This window comes from Gasterosteus aculeatus, chromosome 16, assembly GCF_964276395.1.
Source record: "Gasterosteus aculeatus chromosome 16, fGasAcu3.hap1.1, whole genome shotgun sequence".
NCBI classification, from domain to species: Eukaryota; Metazoa; Chordata; class Actinopteri; order Perciformes; family Gasterosteidae; genus Gasterosteus; species Gasterosteus aculeatus.
This window is the reverse complement of record NC_135704.1, coordinates 5601281-5622620: the sequence shown is the minus strand read 5'-3', so window position 1 is coordinate 5622620 and position 21340 is coordinate 5601281. Positions and strand designations below refer to the sequence as shown.

At 44.7% G+C, this 21340-nt stretch overlaps 1 protein-coding gene across 2 annotated transcripts in view; it reads left to right on the top strand.

Annotated features, from left to right (window-relative positions):
* The first annotated feature begins 7358 nt into the window (after positions 1-7358).
* Positions 7359-21340, top strand: part of tmeff2a (transmembrane protein with EGF-like and two follistatin-like domains 2a) — an 81674-nt gene continuing 67692 nt past the window's right edge. For both annotated transcript variants that reach the window (XM_040201774.2, XM_078091197.1), the window contains exons 1-2: positions 7359-8238; positions 17936-18045. In XM_040201774.2, the coding sequence (XP_040057708.1) occupies positions 8049-8238; positions 17936-18045 (300 nt within the window). In that variant the 5' untranslated portion in view covers positions 7359-8048. The remainder of the gene's footprint in view (positions 8239-17935; positions 18046-21340) is intronic.

Here is a 21340-nt window from a genome sequence, read left to right as displayed (position 1 = left end):
AGTAGTGAGTTACAGAAAAGCAGAGGGGATTGATTCACTGAAGGAAGTTGAAACGTTTTGGGTGCAGTGCAAAACTAAAGAGCGGTATCACATGTCAACTGCCCCCAGGCGAGCAAACAGATTTAACTTTCTCCTATTTTAAGGAAACAACTAATCGTAACTGTGTGGGCCCGTGCAGCCCTATAGGTAGATACTTGCTGGAACAGTGGCTTTACTCCCACTGGTACCATCCACACTCAACATATCAGGGATCCTCTTTCGTCGGGGCGCTTTAGTTGCAAATATCCACCAAGTGGTATAGTTTGTCCCTACAGGCTGCCTTTATCCTCTGCTACCGGCTTTTAGCCTCAGGCTAACCCTGTTAGTTCCCAAGGGTGAGGAAGAGGAAAACGCTGCTTCCTCATTCATTCCTTCAAGCATACACCAGATTGAAAGTGCTGGGATATTTATGATGGCCATTTCATGGAGTGAATAGCTTTGCGTCGAGGATGGATGCCCTCGTTCCTGTTTTTATTCATTTTCAGAGCATACTTGTGACATTGTCTTGTCTTTCATTACGTCTTTCTGAAAGAAAGTTTGAATTCTAGAGGAGTTCATTTTTTTAATTCCGATGTAAAGATAATATAAGAGGGACATTAAGTCTTCCCTTTTTGTTGAGGGTGACAACAAATGCCATCATCACACAGTTTACGAGGGTTAAAACTAAAAGATCTAGATTCGACCATTTGGGGACAGCATAGAAACTAGCTGTGAACACAACACTGACATAAATTTGATAAGACAAACAGTTGCTCATTTACCCATCCAGCAATTTAAGGAGCAACAGTATTAATAGAGTCGTGTGTCTTTCCAGTTGGTGAACGTAGGTCCAATCGTAGATCTACTTTTTATTTTGTTTTTCCTAACCGAGGGCAAGTAGTTAAGCTAGAAATGAAATAAACCTACATTAGAAGTTTGAAGACAAGTTATGCACGTAAGGAGTGGTTGAGGAGTTGGGAATGAGAATGTGTTGTCTAAGGAGAAAGCTTGCTCTTTTAGTTTGAGACTGCGGCATTAAACATTACTGACACAGAAAACAGCAAGCTGAAACCCGCTATGAAGCCGCATGAAGCCAAGTGGAGCTGCAGATTAAGTGGATCATTGTGTGTACGGACGACCACGTTCACATTGTTTCCACATTGTCATTTGATACATTGCTATTATGAAAATATCGATTTTAGCCACTTTAACTCCAGTATATTAAGTCATTGCTGAGAGTGGGAAGAGTACAAAAGGCATGGAGGTTAAAAGATGAAGTGGGAGAATTTGTCAATTTGGGGACAAGTTATTAAGTCAGTGCACTGGCCTGCTCATTTAAGAATAAAACACTCACCTCAAGGCAATTTCTGCCCTGTGGTCTGGAACCAACCTTGTCAGATTAAAATAACATTTATATATCACTAATTCACAATGGCAAATACAAGAAATGATGCGGCACAGAGTAGTAAAGTTTGTTTGTAAACGTAGTGTGCAGTTTACACACGTCGGTCTTCATGTATTTGTCAAGTTGTCAAATGTATTCTGATGTAATAACCCTTAACTGACATCACATAAAGGTTGTATTTCTCCAATATCCAGTTGCAACGAAAGCAATTCATATTTATGGTTTCTTTATTCACATTTAACCAAAACCACCAGTTCTTCCAAACCTGAAACATCCCCAGTCTCAGGTAACATTTTGAGCCACAGACCCGCCTACATGCTGTGGGATGCACAGAAAAGTGCTTATACCAGAAGAAATGATGCCAGGGAACATGATCCAAGCAGTGTTTACCTTTCCCTCAGAGCACAATCGGGTAAACAGATCAGTAGTATATACAGGCAATTTCTAAAAGACAATTTTGCATTATCAATGAGTATTCTGCTACGCTAATAGCACGAGCATGAAACCAGTTTTTTAGTGGCGCTCACAAAATCAATCGCACTGAAACACCCATTTATTGTGTGCTCGCAAAATATACAGAGCTCTATCTTTCAATTGAATTACAAATAATAACAATAATAACGTTGGCGCATTCCGCCGCTGATCTCGGTATACAAGTACAATTTCCCTACGAACGGCATAAGATAAGGTTTTGCAAACGCGTTGTTATTATCATCATCAGCAAAACCCCTTTTGAATCAATCGACTGCGACAGATCTCCTGGTTGGAAAATACCTGAAGAACCAGAATGATTGAGCAGGTTCTGGCATATTGAAATAAACATGGCAACGATGATAAATAATACGGCTCGAGGTGATGGCGGTGATGATGATGATGATGATGATGACGACAATTCCTTGAACAGCAGCTCTGCACATGTTATTCTACTCTCTTCTAAAGAAGAGAACCATAGTTTTAGTACTGCAGCGTTAATGGAGCCGTGACCAAAGTTTAATTTGACAAGCGCCTGTCTCACACACACACACACACACACACAAATACACACAAGAAACCGAAAGTGCTTCTAAGAGCACAGTAACATGTTCACAGCAACATGCGGACACGCTTCTATACGTGCACTCTAACCTTTCAACTCTAGGCCTGGGTAATAAACACCGGCAAACGTTTTCCCATGACATTGTGATCCCCCAGATTTACTAAAGAAATGGATGATTTATTAATACATTAGAGTAATTATGAGGTAAAAATCAATCACTAGATATCTGATACACGGTTGAGTGTTATTCCAGAATGCTCTCTCAGGAGACGGCGTAGATTTCAGTAAGTCTGAAATGTAATTAGCCTTTAGCTCGGGGCTATGCTGCGTTCAGCTTGACCTCCTCTCCACAATGGCCGAGCGTCACTGATACCGGACTAGTTTTTCAGCCAGACGAATGCATGAATAAATGAATCACAAAGAGAAGAGGAATATTCACAAATGAATGTTTCACTGCAGTGCAAGTTGTACTTTTGTCGCTGGAGTTGAGTGGGATAGTCTTGACTTTCCTTGAGGTAGCGCTTATCCACGATGGTTCATTTTACACCCTGAAAATCCATCCAGTTTTGCACGAATATTAACTCAAGCACGGTTGCTGCTGTAAATGTCTACCTACAAAGACCAGACCGAATTCTCCTGAACGGCTCAAGAGCTTCATTTTGCACTACTGACCTCTGAAAGAAACGTAACAGTCATGCATGTCTTGGACAGGTTTGAACTCGGATAATCTTGACAACGAGGTGAATCTCTAGGTTACTCCTAGAAATGGCAGGAGCAAACAGAAGTATTATGTCGTTGCTCGTAAGAGCAAGAATGAGTGCAAGGACAAAGTTGCTCCTCAAAGCCTGATGCATCACTTTGCATGACTCAATACGACCCATGTGTCTTTGTCTGATCTAATTGGCTACTAGTCTGGTTGATTTACCACGGTGCACTTTATATAAGTGTATAGGTTTGCTAAGAACAAAAGGTATTGAGCCACTTGAGGCGTGCTTTGCTGCTATCAGATAAAGAGAGACAACTGTCTGTAGGTAGCCTAAGGAAGAAGGATGGTTCAGCTTCTAGCAAGTAGGGCACCACTAACCTTGAGCCAGGATGATACAGTGTATGTGACAAATTGGTTGTTTGTTAACCATCAACTGGCCTAGAAAGCCCTCCTGAAGCCACTAGACAAGATACAACGCAATGCTGATGGGACCAAACTACTGCGCCAGCCACAGGCGTACCCCACTGCTGCGCCAACGTCCTTATTAACCCATTTATCAACACGTCAGCTTGGTTGGTACATGGCTCTTGAAGGGGGCGGCTGCGGTTCAGGAGGTAGAGCAGGTTGTCTATTAATCACGAGGTTGCCTGGTTTGATCCCCAACTAGCGCCTGTGCGCGTGTTGAGGTGTCGTTGGGCAAGACACTGAGCCCCAAGTAGCTCCCGGGGGGCAGCCCACTTGGATGTTAGCCGTATCGTCATCGCTGTGTTCGGTTGGGCGTGGGCAACGTGTATAGAAGCTCTGTGTGAACGCAGTCCATTCACCGCTGTAATTGACAATGATCCTCTGAAGCAAAGCAAACCTGAAACTGGCTTTGTTCGGTCAGCAGGAGGGAATACTGTCAAACAGGGGCTTTTTATGGACAGTCTATTAACTCGCAATGACACGTTTCAAGATACCAACAGTGTGGAGCGGGGGCTCTGAGTTACGCCACTAATGTGTGTTGCACTTAATCATTTTTAATCACTAAATTGGTTTTCAAATCAGGAATTGATTTTCTTGGATTACAGTTTTTGTAACATCCGTTAAATCTTGCAAGGACTGTTGTGACTATCGACAGGCAACATGGATGTTCAGTTCAGTTATTATTTATGGTTATAGTGACTTGTTGTTTGTTTAATTTTTGTTCCTAGGGAAATATACTTGACTGACTTTCACAAATAAGCTTGTAATCATTGTCCATATAAGGAAGAGATTGAGAAAAGCGGTCGAACAAAGGGCTTTCTCCCGTGAGACCGCCACTCTAACTAGATTTCCGAACTGATATATCTCTATATCTTAAATACTGTAACAAACAAGTCAAACCATTATGTATTCACAGAACACAACCATGTATTTTTGTTGAGTTATGTTTAACAGTTAAAACTTTAATAGTAATCTGGGAGGAAAAGCGTTACCCTCCAAACGTAAGCGGGACTATAGGTTGGTTGTATATGATTGTAATTAAGTGAAATAAAGGGTAGCACATGTGTCCACATCTTTTGAGTTGGACAGGAAAATCTCCAGAGATCCCTCTTTTTTTTTCACACGTCCATACTACTGAGCCTACTGGCACTAAACTACTGCTTTGTTTGCATCCAATGCTAGTAAAATAAAGCCCCACGGCAAAAAAACTTGCTCAACTTCTTAAGTCAGCCGTCCCTGTTGTAAATCACATATTCCAGCTGAACAGGACAGAATGGAAACTCTGCTGTATAGAAGGCAGGTGAGTTATGACCGTAGGCCACAAGAGTCCGGTCATGACCAATATCCACGCGATGACTTTCCCCCGACACCACAACCAGTCTGAGATTTTTCTGTATTTCTTTTGCAATGTGTTGCATCAGCCAAACGATGCAAACTGGCCACCAGGAGAACCCGTCCAAAATGGCCGGTCTGGTCCTGTTTGTGATCTCTGCAAAAACAGAGCGGGGGCCAGTAGCCCTTTTCTCCCCCCGCCTGGATGTAAGTTTACTAACTGTGTGTTACAGGTGTTCCTGATGCAAGGACTAAAGCTTCGCTACGGAAGAAAAATAAGACCTAATACAAAGTAGTCTATGGCCAGCCAAGAAATGGTTTAACCAGCATCTCAAATGTCAATTACATTAAAACTGCTGTTTTTTCCTTTTGTACTCTCGTTTCACACAGCAGATTAAACACGAGGCTTCCTGGGAAGCAGCAACTTTACAGTATGCTGAATTGCTTCAGTGGACAAATGAAGACTGCCGGAACCAAAAAAAGAGGACTTGCTTTGGTTAACAAATTAGCACCAGTACAAAGGAGGCTTTGGGCTGCATCGCCATTATTCTGCTAGTTAGCCTCCTCGCTTCCACTTCATTGTCATACTGTCAAGCTGATGCTATGAAATACCCAACAAAAGCTACACGTCTTTTTTTGGCATCTTTTTAAACATCACCGGCAGATACCAGCATGCCCTTTGGGTGAAACCGTGCATTCTGTGTCTTGCTTAAAGAAGTTGTTGATCGAAGCACCATTAACTTAAAAAAAATTAATGTGCAGTCTGCTCTAATATCTGTGCCTGCAGCTCGCCCGCCGAATCTCAGCACAAAGCCAAATCGAAACACAGTCAGCCAATCAAAGCAAATGTTCTTAAGAGTTTAATACAACATGTGACCCATACAGCCAGAGAGCCCCCCCACCCTGAGCCCTGTTACTACACAGAGGAGCGTTTAGCAGGTAGAGCCACAGATAGATATCCAGAAACATGGACTCAGTAAATAAGTAAATAAGCAACACGTGGGTTTGCAACACCAACCTGAAAAAGGGTTGAAGGGTTTGTGGTGCGTTTACAGTTTTCTTCCCCCGAGTAGCCTGAAAACGAAATACCTGATTCAACATCCCGGACCAGCATTCATCTGGTGTTCCAAAGCCAAATGCAGTCCCCCCCCCCCTCTGCATCGCCAGGTTTACACTTGAGATGTAACGGCCCGGTTTTTCAGAGAAACATTGTTCTCCTCAGCTGACTCGCAGTCCTCAAGGATGATTTTGGCGTCTGTTTTGTCTTTTTCGCATCCAGGGCAAGAAAACCCACTGATCATCAGATGTAAACTAAATGATACATTATTCATCATATGAACAATCTGGGTTGTGATAAATGATCAAAGGGGCAACCCTTACTTTCCTCACTGCTCCCCTGCTCTTCTGCCAGAGTTTCAGAGCCATTATTACCAACTTCCCAGATTTCTCATAGTGCACCTCTGGGTCCCATCACCCGTGTGTGTGTCTATGAGAATGGATCCATATTGTTTTCTGTATTGTGTAGCCACAGAAGACCTCTAGCATACAGGTGTGTGTCTAGTTGTTGCAGCTGATAAGACATGTGTGTCACAAACCCTCTAAGGAGGGACAAACGGTGGATAACCCCAAGTAATGAGCTTTAATTTAGTGAAAGGCAATAAAAGGGAGTATTTGTTTACAGGCAGCTGCAGCGTTGCTTCCTTAGAATCACGAGGTCAAGTAGCTTTATAGTCGTGACAGGCCCCAACAGCAGCCCCTTTGTTTGCTGTGGGCCTTTCCATGCGCATGGCTTCCATTTCCCTTGGTTCAAAGAGGGTGAGTGTCCTCAACCTAATGTTGGTCTTGGCCCTTTTTCACTTGCGCAGATGCTTCCCACTTTCTCTGGCCTTCATGGCCGAAAGCATGTCAATTACTGGCTACATCCTGCCCCGCGTGAAAGCAGGAGGTTATGTCCGAAATATGAATAATATTGAGGTCTCTGCGGATCGCCAGGAGGCAGAGACCCAGAAATAGCGTCTGTGTCGTTTCAAAGCGGAGCAATTATCCAAAGCCAGGCTGGACGAATCGATTCCTGCAGTCTTTTTTAAATGCTCCCGGCCAATTATACAGGCAGTGCATCCTCCCTTTTAGGCCCATCCTTGATTTAGACACCACCCACTGATGGGACTACACCAGGAGCACTTGCTCTTTTTTTTAAAATGTATTTTGTTTCCTTCTTTCTCTTTCCTTCTCATTTGTTACACCGTCACTCTCATCCCGTCTCCTCCTCTCTCTTGCCTACTCCACCAGTAAGATATTCCAATTATTACTACTGGAGGAGCACCCCCACCCTCCCTACTTCGCATCATACGCCACGTGACCACAACCACTGTCGGAACCAGCTGTTAGTCAGAGAGAGAGAGAGGGGAGAGAGAGGGGAGAGAGAGAGAGAGCGAGGCAGAGACACCAACTCGCTGCGCACGGCGCACAGCCCACAAAGTAGACTTGGAGGACCGCTGCGCTCTGACTGGAGAGCTGCTCGCTTCAGCCGTGGATACTATCGCACAACCGGCGTCGTCTCCTGAGCCGCTGTCCCTGGGATACCCTGGCTCCGTCCTCTCCTTTCACAGTTTTTCGTACCCCCCTCCCCCTCTCCCTCCCTTCCCCTTCTTTTTTTTTTTTTTTGCTTTTCTTTCTCATCTTTCCTCCCCGTCTCCTCATCCTCGAGCATCATCCCCGGTCTCGCAAGTGGTCTTGCCCGCCTGGCTAACTTTCCCACCCCCCCTTCACCCACCCCGCCACTGCCTCCCCCCCATCGCTCACCAACCCCTCGGCAGTTTCACCCCTCGCCCCCCTCCCCAAATCGCCCACCCCAGCGGGTCCTCCTCTTTACCGCTGCAGCCTCCCCCCTCCCTGGATCGGGCGGAACCCGCATTCGTTCGGTCGGACTCGGCACCGGGGCACTGCTACATGGGGCGCGCGGTCTCGCACGGAAGATGGTCCGCGCGCGCTCTCTAGGCGCCCCGCTGAACCTGCCGCGATTGGAGTCGTCGGTGCGAGTGTGCGTCTCTTCCCCAGCTCGCCCGTGCTGTCGGGGACAGTGAGATATGGGTCCCTGCGTGGCGGCGCGGGCACCGCTCGAGGAGCCCCGGCGGCCGCGCCAGCGGGGCGGGACGGCGGGAGGCTGGCTCAGGATCACCCTCGTCTCGTTCCTCGCCACTTTACCTGTGGAGCAGCTGCGCGCCTTCCCGTCGTCCCTCAGCGACTGCCAGACGCCGACCGGCTGGAACTGTTCCGGTGAGAGTCCCCCGTCATCCGAGGCGCAGAAGCGCAGTGCCGCGTGCGGGAAATAGTAGACCAGCACGCGGGGTTATGACAGAGGGGACCGGGTCAAAGTTTACAGGGGAGATGTAGAGTGTGTGCGCGCGTGTGCGTGTGTGTGTGTGTGTGTTTTCGTGTGCGCGCGCGGGCGCGCGCGTGGGTTCGGTGTCGGTTCTGAGGAGCATGGAGATGATTTCAACACCGCCGGGCCCCGCGATGGGAGGATGCGGAGTTGTTTCCCGGGAGCTCAATGCGCTTTTAGCCGGGGATAGGAGTTTGCTTGGAACATGACAGCGAGGCATTCACGGCTTGGGAAAATACAAATAAAGGTTGTTGGGGGGTTGTTGGGGTACAGGGATTTGAAGCGGTAAAGTAAAAACAGCGGCTGCTCGTTTTATCGGGAAACGGAGCGGAGAGATTGCCACAACAACGATAATATCAACACCGATGGACGTGTGATGCAGATTGTCGCGTTAACTCCATATCGGCTACTTCTGTAACTTAAATGGACACGTTCACAGTTTGAGTCGAATCACTCCTTAAAGAAAAAAACACTCATTTTGTAAGAAAAAGTCACACGGAAAAATGAACCATCGAGCTCAATTGCCTTATTTTCGGGGCAATCGTCCCGTTGAGTGCCACTAAATATAAATGCATTGCTTTTTTTCTTTGATAGGCCACCGAGCTGTGAACTTGTTTTCTCTGGTTTGCCCAAAGCGATGGAATAAAAAAAGGAAGAGCAGAGAAGAAGCGCTGCGCCTCGCCTCCCTTTGTGAATCAGCCCAGTGGGCCGCCATGTATTTCCCCTGTCGCCTGTCCAAGTCTGAGCCCTTAAAATAGCTCCAAGTCGACTCCACACACTCACGGCCAGGAGCAGTATTGATGTACTGGCTCATAACAGCCACACATCAATATGGAGTCACAGCCGTTTGCCGACCCAATACTTGGATGTTGATAAGAAGAGAGGGGAACAATTTCCATGAAAAATAGCACGCGTCCAAATCGTTTTCTCTGTCAGAATGTCTGACGGGATTTAAAGAGGATTTATAAATTTACAGTCAAGTAAATTCCCTGTCAGAAGATAGAGGGACCTCACTTGGATATATCAACGTTTTTTAATGAATTTCATTACAATAATAGGCCGATTTAATATTCAAACACAAACAGAAAAACCTTGTTTTCATGGTGATTTGTAATATTTTGAAGACGGCGGTTACCATTTTAAACATCTTTGGTATTTCCCTACTTTAATAATGAAGCTTTGGTGTTTTTGCTAGTGTTTTATCAGTTTACAGGCACAGTGTTATTTCCTCAGAATCATTTTTTAGTGAATGTAAATGTTCCTTAGCAGCAGGTCACCATGGCCTGTGAATTCAAACTTTTCATTCTGGACTGCATGTTTTGTGTGAAACTGGAGGATCATTTTGCGCTGCTGTTGATGGTGGTAATGATTTGCTCCTGATGACTGATAATGCTACACATCCTGTTCAGATGCACACTTGCTGAAGCTCCCTACTTCCTGAAACACTCTCATATGTGTTTCAAGGCTTTTATCCAACACGCCTTGAGGAGGCTTAAGTGCATATATATCCTACTGAGAATAAAGCACACTCCCTTGCACCCAGCATCAATTAGAATTAATAGGACGGAAAAAGTGACACGTGATCCATCGTGAAAAAGATCAACCCTTCCCCTAATGATCATAATAATAATAGAAAAAAACAGGCAGTAATTGCACAGGGCTTCATTATCCACTCCCATCCTGCACGTCATGCACTTTAACAACAGCGCTACGCGTGACGGTGTTCAGCTCCACGGAGAGTAAGGCAGGCTGAAAAAGTGTGCGTGGGGACGAGTTCACGAGTACAAAGACGACAACGGGCAGTAGTGTGACAGAAATGGGAAACGGCTACTGTGCAGGCTGGGCTTAATGTACATACCCCCCCGTCTCACTCTGAGCTCATCAAATGCAGACACTTTGTTCGTGCCCCCCCCACCTCCCCGGGTGTCAACGCGCTTTCAATTTTCACCCCCACGCGTCGCTTTCTTTGTCTTTAATCTGGTGAATAGGCGTGCTGCCAGTCGCGTGACTCTTTTGTCATTTGCAGATGAGTCAAGTTAACGTCAACGGGCTCTATTCCTAAAAACAACTCATTGCTTTTGGTTGCCTCAACCTCCCTTCCTGTGTCAGTTTATTTTAAAAAGAAACGAAGCATCGTTAATAGTGTAGACTGACACAGCGTCCAAAACTGACGCTCGAGAGCTAGTTGGCAGGTTGGGAGAATATGTCGGCGACATATAACGTTGGACCTGTTGCAGCAAAGCAGGTGTGTGCATGGGAAGCTGCAACACAAGTGTCAAAATTAGATTTATAAAGGGTTTAATGGATTACATTTTGTGATTGTAAGTGAGTGACGTATTAGAAAAAATGATTAGAGGGAAAAATGTTGATTTCAGAATTTCCGGTGTCTTTCATTGACCAAAAATAGTGGGAGATCTTACCACTGAAGACATGTTAAACACATGTCAAGTTTAAATAATCCATTTCACCAGCGCTGAATTCCATTTAGCTGCTTCGGTTTCAGGTGTTGTGCATGCTGGCTCATTGTCACACTGTCATTTACTAGCCAGGTTACTCAGTAACCAGAAGATCCATGACACTTTTTTTACTGCCACCAGCTTGAAAAAGGCAGATTTTCTCTTGGAAGGTACGTTGTGTAAATGCTTTGTAGAAAGGGAAGGTTTTAAAGTGGAACATTCATACCTGCTGCATCATAAAATAAGTAATATAGGCTACGTTTTCCAATGAAAACCTTGAATCATAAACATATTGTGGCTTTGATTCCAACATATTGTTTCTGTTGCTCAGGAGGTGGAGAGGCTTGTTCGTAAATCACAAAGCTTGGCCGTTCAATTCCTTCACACGTCAATGTGCGCTTGAGCAAAGACACTAAATCCTGACGCGCTATTTCGTGCATATCTCACAACAAGCCAATCCTCACACGTTTGTGCATTCTCTCAAGCGTTTGTGTTTCCGAGGGTCAAGTGGCGTGAGATGCGACATCACAGTTCGACTGGCTTCACAAGTAGCCAGTTTATAAGCACATTTGAATCCAATACAGATCTGAATCATTAGCAGACAGTCGCCGGTGGGTCCAGATTGCATTTTGGCAGGTTGCTTTTTTTGCGAAGTCTGCTCAGAAGTGATTGGTCACTACTACCTGGTCTACTAACGTGAACTACAGATGCATCATTGAAATTATATGCGTCTTCACAGGGGACGAATTAGTAAGGTTGAGGCAACAAATGTACTTATGTCACTCAAGTCCGGCAGTTACGGGACAAATTATTCAATGTCGACATCTGGTCTCCTATGGACAACAAACAGCGTCTTTTTGGGCAGACTCTTCCACAGCCATTCGTACTTCCTGGTTAACTATGGATTACTACAAGTTGATTTTGTGGGACGTATACGCATTGTGTCTGCTTGCAATGGCAGCACTACCGATGTTTAGATTAGATTAGACCTACATTATATTATGTATGTTTTCGCTGCTCAGAGCCAACATAAACAAGCTGTTCTCTGTAGATATAAGTTTGTCTTTTTCTCTGTTTTAGTGTCGACCCAGGGCAAATTGTAACATCGGTCCTGTTAGCTGCTGAATGTACAGGATAGTGTGTCGTTGGGTTTATCGAAGCCTTTGCTTCTGTAAACTGAGAGTGAGAGTGGTGACACTGAACCATTAACAGTAAAGTTGCGAGCCGTAGAAGCAAAACAAAAATAGAGTTACTGTATATTTCAAGCCGTCACACATTTTCGATGCCGTGATGGAGGTCTTGTTTCCATGGTATTCTACCTGGTGCTAAAATAATTGAGGGTGGCGGTCGCTCGGTCCGACGGGGCTGTGGGACTGAAGGGTTTGCCTCTTCCAGTCCCTCCACAGACCAAGTACAGTGTGTCTACTGGTGGCTGAAGGGGACCCAGTTTGCCCACTGGTCACAGATGGGGGGACCTTCTAAAGCCTCCACCGGGCCCATTGCTCCGGTGTTAAATGCAGCTGTCTACCAGTTTCTATGAACGCAAATGTAGATAAAAGCCAATTATTTTTATACAAGTTGGACCGTTTATGACATCCATCCAGCACAGTTGACGGTGTATTCAACATTTTGTGTAATTATCACAGTCAACCCATGGGTGGCAGTTTGCCTGTCATTTCTGGCTTGTACCGCTTCAGATAAACGAGCTAAGGCTGTGTTATCTTTAATAGGTGCACTGGCAGACTTTGGCCGAAAATATGCTCGTGTCTTTTTTTTCCCGCTATTTTGTTCATCCAAATCCAAAACAAGTTAAGGCGAAAAATATTGCTGAATTCCCCCCAAAGTACCAGTTTCCCTCTGTCCAATTCATTTTCATTTGATATTATTATGCCAATAGGAGTAGCTGCTCAAGCTGCATTTATGACCAGCCCATCGGAGAACGTCATAACTGGGGCCACAATCCCTTCCTCACTGAGCCCTCCTGCTATTGTTCACTCTGCAAAGGCCATGTAATGTTCTGACAGTTGGAGTAACGGGGGCGACTGCAGAATATGCAAAGCCCCCTGTAAATCCCATCAAGTGGAGAGAATTACCAGTAGTCTGCGGAGAATCGGCCATCTGCTTTCAAGTTTTGTCAACACGGAGGTCATAAGGGCCTTCATTGCGTGTAGGTCCACACCTCTGAGAGGAAACAGCAGCAGGAAGCGGTGTAATCGAATAGGACGCAACAGTGAATGGGAGGTCTAATCAAAGTTCACCAAGTAGGACCTCGCGGCTTTGAGGGGATTGTTTAGCCAAATGTGCTCCATTTTCCGACTGTAATTAAAGCAGCCTTTCTGGTTAGGATTTGGGGCTGAACCATAAATCACTCTGGGAAAACATTGAAAAAACCTGTTGCTAAGTTTTCAAAAAAAAAAAGGTCCCCTACACTAGAGAGGTCAGAAAAGGATGTCTCACCACTGTGGTTGTTCAGCCTTCATTATTAATTTAGTCTATTGAATTATTAATCAGGACAATGCTTAAAACGGGAGAAGGACTCGTCGTTCTTCTTAGTGTTGCGAAATTCCAGGTAGGAGGAGATGCATTTGGCTGACAAGCTCTCTGTACAAGACGAGTAAGTGCTTGGCTTGGCATCTAAATCGTTAGCATATAAACATTACCGTTTCAATATTTGATGTTTGGCAGCTTGTTTCCGTTAATTATTCAGCTCACTGTAATCTCCTCCTGGGCGGGAGCAAGAAGTGTACATTTTCCAGGCCTCTGACATGTTCAACTTGGGCCGCCCACAGGACCAGCGCCCATTTATCGCTCCGAAGACGTGAGACGCTATTAGAGATACACATTTTGTTTTGGATACTGTTTTTTTTGGAAAGTGTGTTTCTTCAGGCTGCTCAAATTCCATCCTGTCAGAACATGGAGTCAACAATCTTCGTAACAGAAAATAAAGGGGGCCACCTTTTGCCCAGGGCCACATCTGAGACTGAAGAAAGAGACCCCCCCCCCCCCCCCCTCCTGCTCATAGTCGCTTTCTCTTTCTTAATATGCTCATATTAGTCCTTTGTGGTACACACCATCAAGGGGGTTCGGAGTCTTGTATGGATGAGACACATCTTACTGTAGCACGTTAAATCAATAAGGAGAGCAAAGACAACACTTTTACGCACTTCACATTATTTCTTCTAAGCTTTTCCTGCTCACGGCCCCATGAAAGACTTATTGTCAGGTCGGTTGCTTACCCTTAGCATAGTTGTTAAAAAGTTTATTTTTGCCGCATTTCATTGTGTACATACGTAGTCTGCACACCACATTACTTACATGAGTGAACGCAGGCCGCCAACCAAACAATCCCAATCTGGCAACACTGACCAAAAAGTTGCTCCTTAAGCCAATTATTTTGAATCAGCGTTTAGCACACACCAATTATGACAGTGTGCAGCTTTCAGCTTTCATTTTAAACGATTGAATAAATATTCATTGACTTGTCAAGACCTCTTTGATATTCAGAACTTCAAAGACTCTTTACCATCAGACAGACTTAGCCGCGAGATTCTGACAGTTTCTTGTCTGTGGGCGATTATTGTTCTGCAAACTGGAAAAGCTCATCTTTTGAAGATTGTTCTTATAATAAGGATGTTGTTTAGTCGTTAGTTAAAAGTTCAAGAGCTCTCAGCCCCAGCGGTGGAAGGAGAGTGAACATTTACTGTCACTCTTTTGATTTTGCTACCAGACATGCAATCTTCAGTTGTTGGAACTGAACTTCAGCTCCAAAATGCATCTCAAGGAGTCAGAACAATAACAGCAGCGTTTCTTCCCCCCCCCAGCACGTGCATGGATGTGTCCCTGTCCGCGTCACATGCTCAACAAAGGAAATGTTTGTGTTGGACAAACCCAGCGGCTTTGGTAGTAAATGTGGACATTTGAAAAGGAGCTTTAAAAAATACGACTCACCCCCCCACAACAATCTCAGTCACAGCCCTGTTTTGAGCGTATGACACATGTTCGTGTTTTGATGCCATGACGAAATTGATTGTGATTATGTTTTCCAAACGTGTGCACTAAAAACAGCTGCCGACTGAGCGAATCTGATACGGGATTGTCGCAGCGGCTAAATTAGTTTCATGGGTAAAATCTCCAGGATGATGAAAACTAACTTGCATGTCGGGTTGATTGTACGTCATTTATTACTCTGACAGTAAACACATTTTTTAAGAATATCGCATTCCCTAAGCCCTTAACTGACAAGTGTGAGATATTGCCTCTTAGGTTATATCATTACTGTAAATCTATATTCTTACTCGCTTTGAGGCAATCGGTGTCATGCAACTAATGGAGATTTGTGCTGACTTTTCTTTGAAGCCAAAGCCCTGCTGGCCCTGACGTTTGTGAGTGGGGATAATCTGGGACATTTATTCTATTATGTTTTGTGCTTGTTTCATTCAGAGGCTTGACATCCATAACAAAAGATGGTTACTTGCATCCTTGTAAACAGTTCCGTTTTTTCTCTAATTCTAGTGTAGATACTTTATTTTATTTATAAGTCTCAATGGCCCTGTTGCTCATGCAGATGACTCCAATATGAATCCCTCCATGTTGTTAACAAATGATCCACATGTTTTTTCTGCTTAGTAGCTCCTTCCGACTTTAGAGTTTAATGTCATGAAGCCACATTCTCTCTCTTTCCTTTCATTGCGCATTTTCTACAGCTTGCTTTCCAGTGAACCCTGAAAAACAAAAGCTAAAATATCCAATTAGTTATTAGATTAGATTAGTTATTTCACACACACCAACACATTTTCCGTTTTACAAAGAGTCTGCCAGCTTGTGTGAAAATCTATGTTATATTTACCAGTCTTGTATATACACCTGGCCAGTAGAATTGTGGTAACAATGCCTTTCCGGTGAGTGTTCCCATGCCAGTTTCACTTTGTCCCAATATCATTTTTTTGTTGCTTTCCAGATTGCCTCGTACAATATGGCCCATTTCCGTGTAAGGGCTTTGTTCCATCCATGCACTCCAAGCGTCGAGACCTCTCGTGTCTCTGTTCTTGGCTCAATGATTGTATATTTGCACAGAGAGCTTGCACTTGATGGTCATTCAGGAACCTGGCAAATAGCAGGTTCCCTTTAACACTGGGCCTCTCTTCCATGGGGTATTATTGCCTGAGGTTGTTCCATGCCAAGCAGGGCTTTTACCCTAGCTGAGTATAAGTGTCCACTATAATAAGACTACTGTCTTTAAAGAGAACATGAAACCAGTGGCTCTTAAAGTCAATGGTAAACACACCAAAGCTGAGCACATTGAGAACTGTCAGGGTTAATTAAACCGGCCCACCTTCCACATGTTTTTTTAAAGTACAATTTGAGTTAAATTAAACTTTTTACCTCAACATTTTCCATTTGTACTGGAACTGTAAACGATTCTCCATAAGGCTACAAAGCATGAACTGAGACCAATAACGTGACAGGCAGCACACAGATCCTCGTTTACACAAACAATAGGTATCTTTTTACATCTGCTGCTCCACGTTCCAAATATACTACGATGTGTATCCTCCATAAGGCTTCCTTGAAATGCGAGCAGCAGAAAGTATGATTCATAAATGCTGTGGATAACAAGGCTGTTAAAGCGATTCCACAGTCCAGAAGTCACAGTGGGGAGGTGACCTTGGTTCGAGAATGCTGACTTTGTGTCGCACATGTTCAAGAAGAACAAGTGAATCTGTTGAAACGACATGTAGCTATAGGTTTCCTTGCCCACTACGTGCACTTAATCCAAGGTAACAACTAGCATAACCAATAGACTTTCAAGGCTAATATTGGTTTGTGAAAATTACACAGCTAATATTTCTGTCATCAACAGAATCAAAGAGTTTTAGCAAAGATGCTTAAAATGCGACCGTAGTGTTTGTATCTAAGATGAGGCTTGACGTTACAGGAAATGAAATACTTCTAAATGCTACGCAAAAACATAGAAATCCATTATATTAATTGCAGCAGGAGAAAACATGAGGATTAACTGCAAACAGCAGAGGCGATCGTTCATCAACATACTGTGATTTTGTTTTGCATATCTGTGATGAGACCGGTGTATCAGGCTCTCGTGTCTCGTAAAGCTGATGAAGCAGATTTTAGATGCATAATTATGACTTGTACACTAAGCTCTCCAAATATATAAGCTGAATAAACAAACTGAGTAAAGAAAAAGTATTTTTTGACTACACCGCATTCCAAAACATGACCCATTTAAGTTATCATATGGCTATTAGTAATTCATAGTCAAAATAAGTAGTATGAGTATGTTTTTTTTTCACTAAGTTACTCTTCTCCCTCTTAACAACTGAAGCGACAGGGTTTGATGAAAAATAAGACTAAAGAATTCTTTTACTCCTCATGAAGTAGGACGACCGCGGCCTGTGCAAATCTTCTCAGTACCATTTCCTGCTGAGGTTAACTTTCACATAACAGTATTTAAAAACCGGGTAAACCTTAAATTCTTATACTTTTAAATAAATTGAAATTGTATCTACATGGATATACTGTATGAATGCTATGACACAAAGCTATAACGCTCATATGTTCTGCTCTGTGTACTTTGAAATGGAAAATTCTGCATCTACGTAAAAGTTTTTTTTTTGTTTTTTTTGTTCAGTTCAGGAAGACCGACAGCCCCGAGCTCCGTCTCGTCTCGTGCCCATGTGACTCTCTGATTCGATTGAGGATGCTTTGTTAACGCAGCCTGAATCGGATCATATCCCAGGTTTGCATCTCCAGGACAACGAGTCGCTGCACACAAACAAATGTCACACAACAACAACCCCAGCGAATGAGCAGGGAAGCACGGCCGAGGCAGATGCTCCCACAGCTGGGAGTCACATGCCACGGCCTCCACCTGCCGCCCTCATGGGACACCTTCGGGGGCGGAATGTGGAACGGCGCGTTTGGTGGCCAACGATAAGAACGTGTTGCAGAATTGTCTTTTCAGAAGTGCACAGAATGTGATCACAGAGTGCTCTGCGCTGTGGGAGCCGTGACTGTTCCAGACGACACCGCTTTGCGCCGAGGGTTGGAGTCGCTTTGAAGGCTGCGCAGAGGAGACACTTACTCACCGATGTCTCTCGTTGGCTTTGTCCTCCAGGTTTTGACGACCGGGACACAGACCTGTTCTTGTGCGACACCAACACGTGCAAGTTCGACGGGGAATGTCTACGGATTGGGAACATGGTGACGTGCATTTGCGACTTCAAGGTAAGACCCCGTGGTTAAGTGTTTCTCCTTTTCCCTTTGATTTGTATGTGGTGTCAGTTTAGTTTCCATTTAGCCCTTCTCTGAAACAGACATAGTCCAATCGTAGCTTAGCAACTAGTTACGGCCGGCCGGTGAACCCTCGGATTTCACTACATGTTGAAGCAGTAATGCGTGGAGCTGTCGTGACAACAATACTCTGCATTTAGTTGACACAAAAGCAGCAGCAGATATGTATTGAATGGATTAAACAGGGTTTTATATCCTCCAGCATGAGATGTAATTACTATTAGTATTATTTGTCCACCGTCTGGAACCTTCTCCCTTGATGCCCTCAGTGAAGTATTGTTTATTTGGAGGGAGTTCACTAAAATGATTTGTTTGATTTGTCCGACCTGCCGGTAAGTCTTCATTTAACTAGAAATTGCCTTTGCAATGTTGTATGTGAAAACACATGGACTTGAGGATATGAGATAAATAAACATTGAGCATTTTTAACTGCGCGGCGATCAGTCACGGGGGGGCTGCTGAGTGTTTGGGTGGATGGATGCAGTGTTTAGTCAAACAGTATCTTTGTTAAGAAATTCATTTGAAGTCTAAAAAGAATCGCCGACAGAGAAGAGGCGTGAAAGACACGGCGCTTCGATAAGCTCGTCCCACACATCTAAATCGTTTGTCTAATTCAAACTATTCGGATTCGCAGGGCTCACATGGTGTGATTCATGGAACATCAAAGTGCTCGACAAAACTTTTTTATAACTTTATAATAAAACAACTGTAAGTGGGAATATATGTGGAGTTGAAATGTGATGTATTATTAAAGTGACTCAATGGTTAACAGAGTTAACTATATAATCAACTGGATCGAAGTCCATTGTCCTGATTGGACGACATTAGCCCCCCGAGGCGGTGGTTTATGGCTCCCCGTGAACCCCCCCGGTCACTTGACTGGACCAGCGCTCGGTCTCCGCCTTCATAAACAAGACTGCCGCTCTTCAGACGAACGACGGAAAGGCCCTCGTAAATGGCTCAAATCTAGAGACGTATGCCCCCCTTGATAATGACTCATACTTAACTTTACGACCAGACGTATAATAAAAACGGAGCAAACCAGTCAGCAGAGTATCGATTCTGCCGACTTGTATGCCACGCAGGGCCCCGGATGAATGGAGCCGCTGAGATGCGAAGACGCGGCGCATGTCCTCATCCGTCGCCTTAATCGTCGCGTCGTCAGCGCAGCCCGGCACCGGATTGGTCGACGGCTTTTATCTCAATTTTGTACTTCCCCGAGAGCAAACGTCAACAGAGGCCTGTAGATAAATTACATTACAGCTCCATTCCTCTTGAGCAGATCTCACGCTGATACCGCGCTCGCTGTGCACCGAGGCGCCCCCCCCCCCTATCGCCGGCAGAGAGAGGCAGGTCGCGTCCCAACACCCCTTTAATACCGCGGGTCTTAGGTCGGCCGATCTGCGCATCTCCTGTTTGTCGTGTGGACGGTGCATCAGTCAACGTAAACATGACCTTCCTCGCCTAGCAACTGTCGCCGTGCCCTTAAATAATCCGTCGTTTTATATCCGTGTCAAATCAGCAGGTCCAAGGTTTCCTTCCTGCTGCCAGTTCCTTCAGAGGAGACACAGACCTTGTATGGATTCTCATCCTAGATGGATCTTTCTTTTGTTCAAGCAGAAGCTTTGGCGTGTGCACACTCACGCACACCCAAAAGTTACAAAAACGAGAAGACATGGGGCTCTGTGAAGAGGAAGTGAGTTTGATGTGGTGGAATCAATGTACACTCATTCATTGCCAAGATGCATTGGATCCGTCTCACTGCGGCTCCGACTTGACCTCTCCAGTCAAACCGCTACAACAACGTGCTCTCGCTCAGCGGGCAGCGAGCACGCCTTTTCTCTCTGCTCGGTAACACCTCACCCTGACTAATGGCATAACACCTTGTTGTCATTGATCTCCCAGTAGCTGCTGGCTAGAACTATTGTTGCCAGTTTGGTTCCGTTAAGGTCGGGTCACCGTGCCCATTCGCTGAAACGCCGACCGCTCTAAAAGCGAGCGTGCTCACGCCGCTGTGAAAACGGTCCAATGGCAACTTCATTGTCTTCTGTAAAGGTGCCCAATAATATATTCTTCACCAGAATTGTTTCTCGTGAAATAAAGGTGCAGCGGGATCTTTTGTACGGTTTTCAGTACAAAAGACTTGCGTGTTATCAATAAATCCACTTCAAACCAGGAATTGCCAACTGACTTCTTTTCCAAGACAACAAAAGGCACATTTTCCGAGTCCGCTGCCAGGTCCAAAGTATCCAATAAAGTGTGTGCAAACGTGTGTCTTTTGAAGGTTCAGCTGGCAGGGTAATTGTAATTTTGTGTTTTGGAGTCAGATATTAACTGACTGAGGTAAGCAAACATCTGTTGCTTGTCAATACTAAAACAGTTAATTCAAGCTACGGATGACGGGCTAAAGAAACCCAGAATTTGTCAAAATTCCAATTCATTGTGGATTAAACCATTGTCTGAATATGTAAGTGAACTAATACGACTGCGGGAAGTAAATGAAAAATGCCGGTCGGAAAATTCATTAAAATGATTTGCCTGATTACTGGCAGTAGATACAACCAGAGCATCCAACAAGATGTGTGCCAGGACATCTTCTGAATGTTCAATTGGCAGAAAGGCGTCTTGATGTAGATAAGGTTTTTGGAAAGGCGCTGAAGGCCGGGGGGGGGGTTGGACAACCCTGTATGTACTTCAGGGACAGGGGTGCTACACTGCAGCGGATTGCGGGTGGAATATGTCTAAACGCGCCCACGTGGTTTGAGTAGACTGCGCATTACAGATGAATGGGAGGCAGATGTGAACACGGCAGATGTAAGTCATGTGACGGGTCGTTTGCGTCGGGATTACTTGCAGCTCATTGCTGCTGAGCACCTCGAGAAAAGTACTCGCCAGTCCTCCAGGCAGAACGCATTCAGTACATTGTGTCAATATTTCCTAGAAGGTTCAGGCAGTCTTTGCAAATGATTTTTTTCTACGGTTGGCAGCGGTAACCTCACCCCACCTTCACGGCTCGGTTACCCAGCGCCGTCCGTGGCTGGAGGGCTCGTAGAGAGGAAGCTTTCTGACATGCAGCTCGTTAGTGGAGATTTCTCTCGGAACAGTTTAGTTCATAACAACAAGCTAAAGGATGGTATTGAAAGTTAATGTAAGATTTGCAGAGTGCGGTTATTGACTGGTCGGTGATAGACGTGTGAGATATAATGCATCGATGCAGTAGCACGTTTCT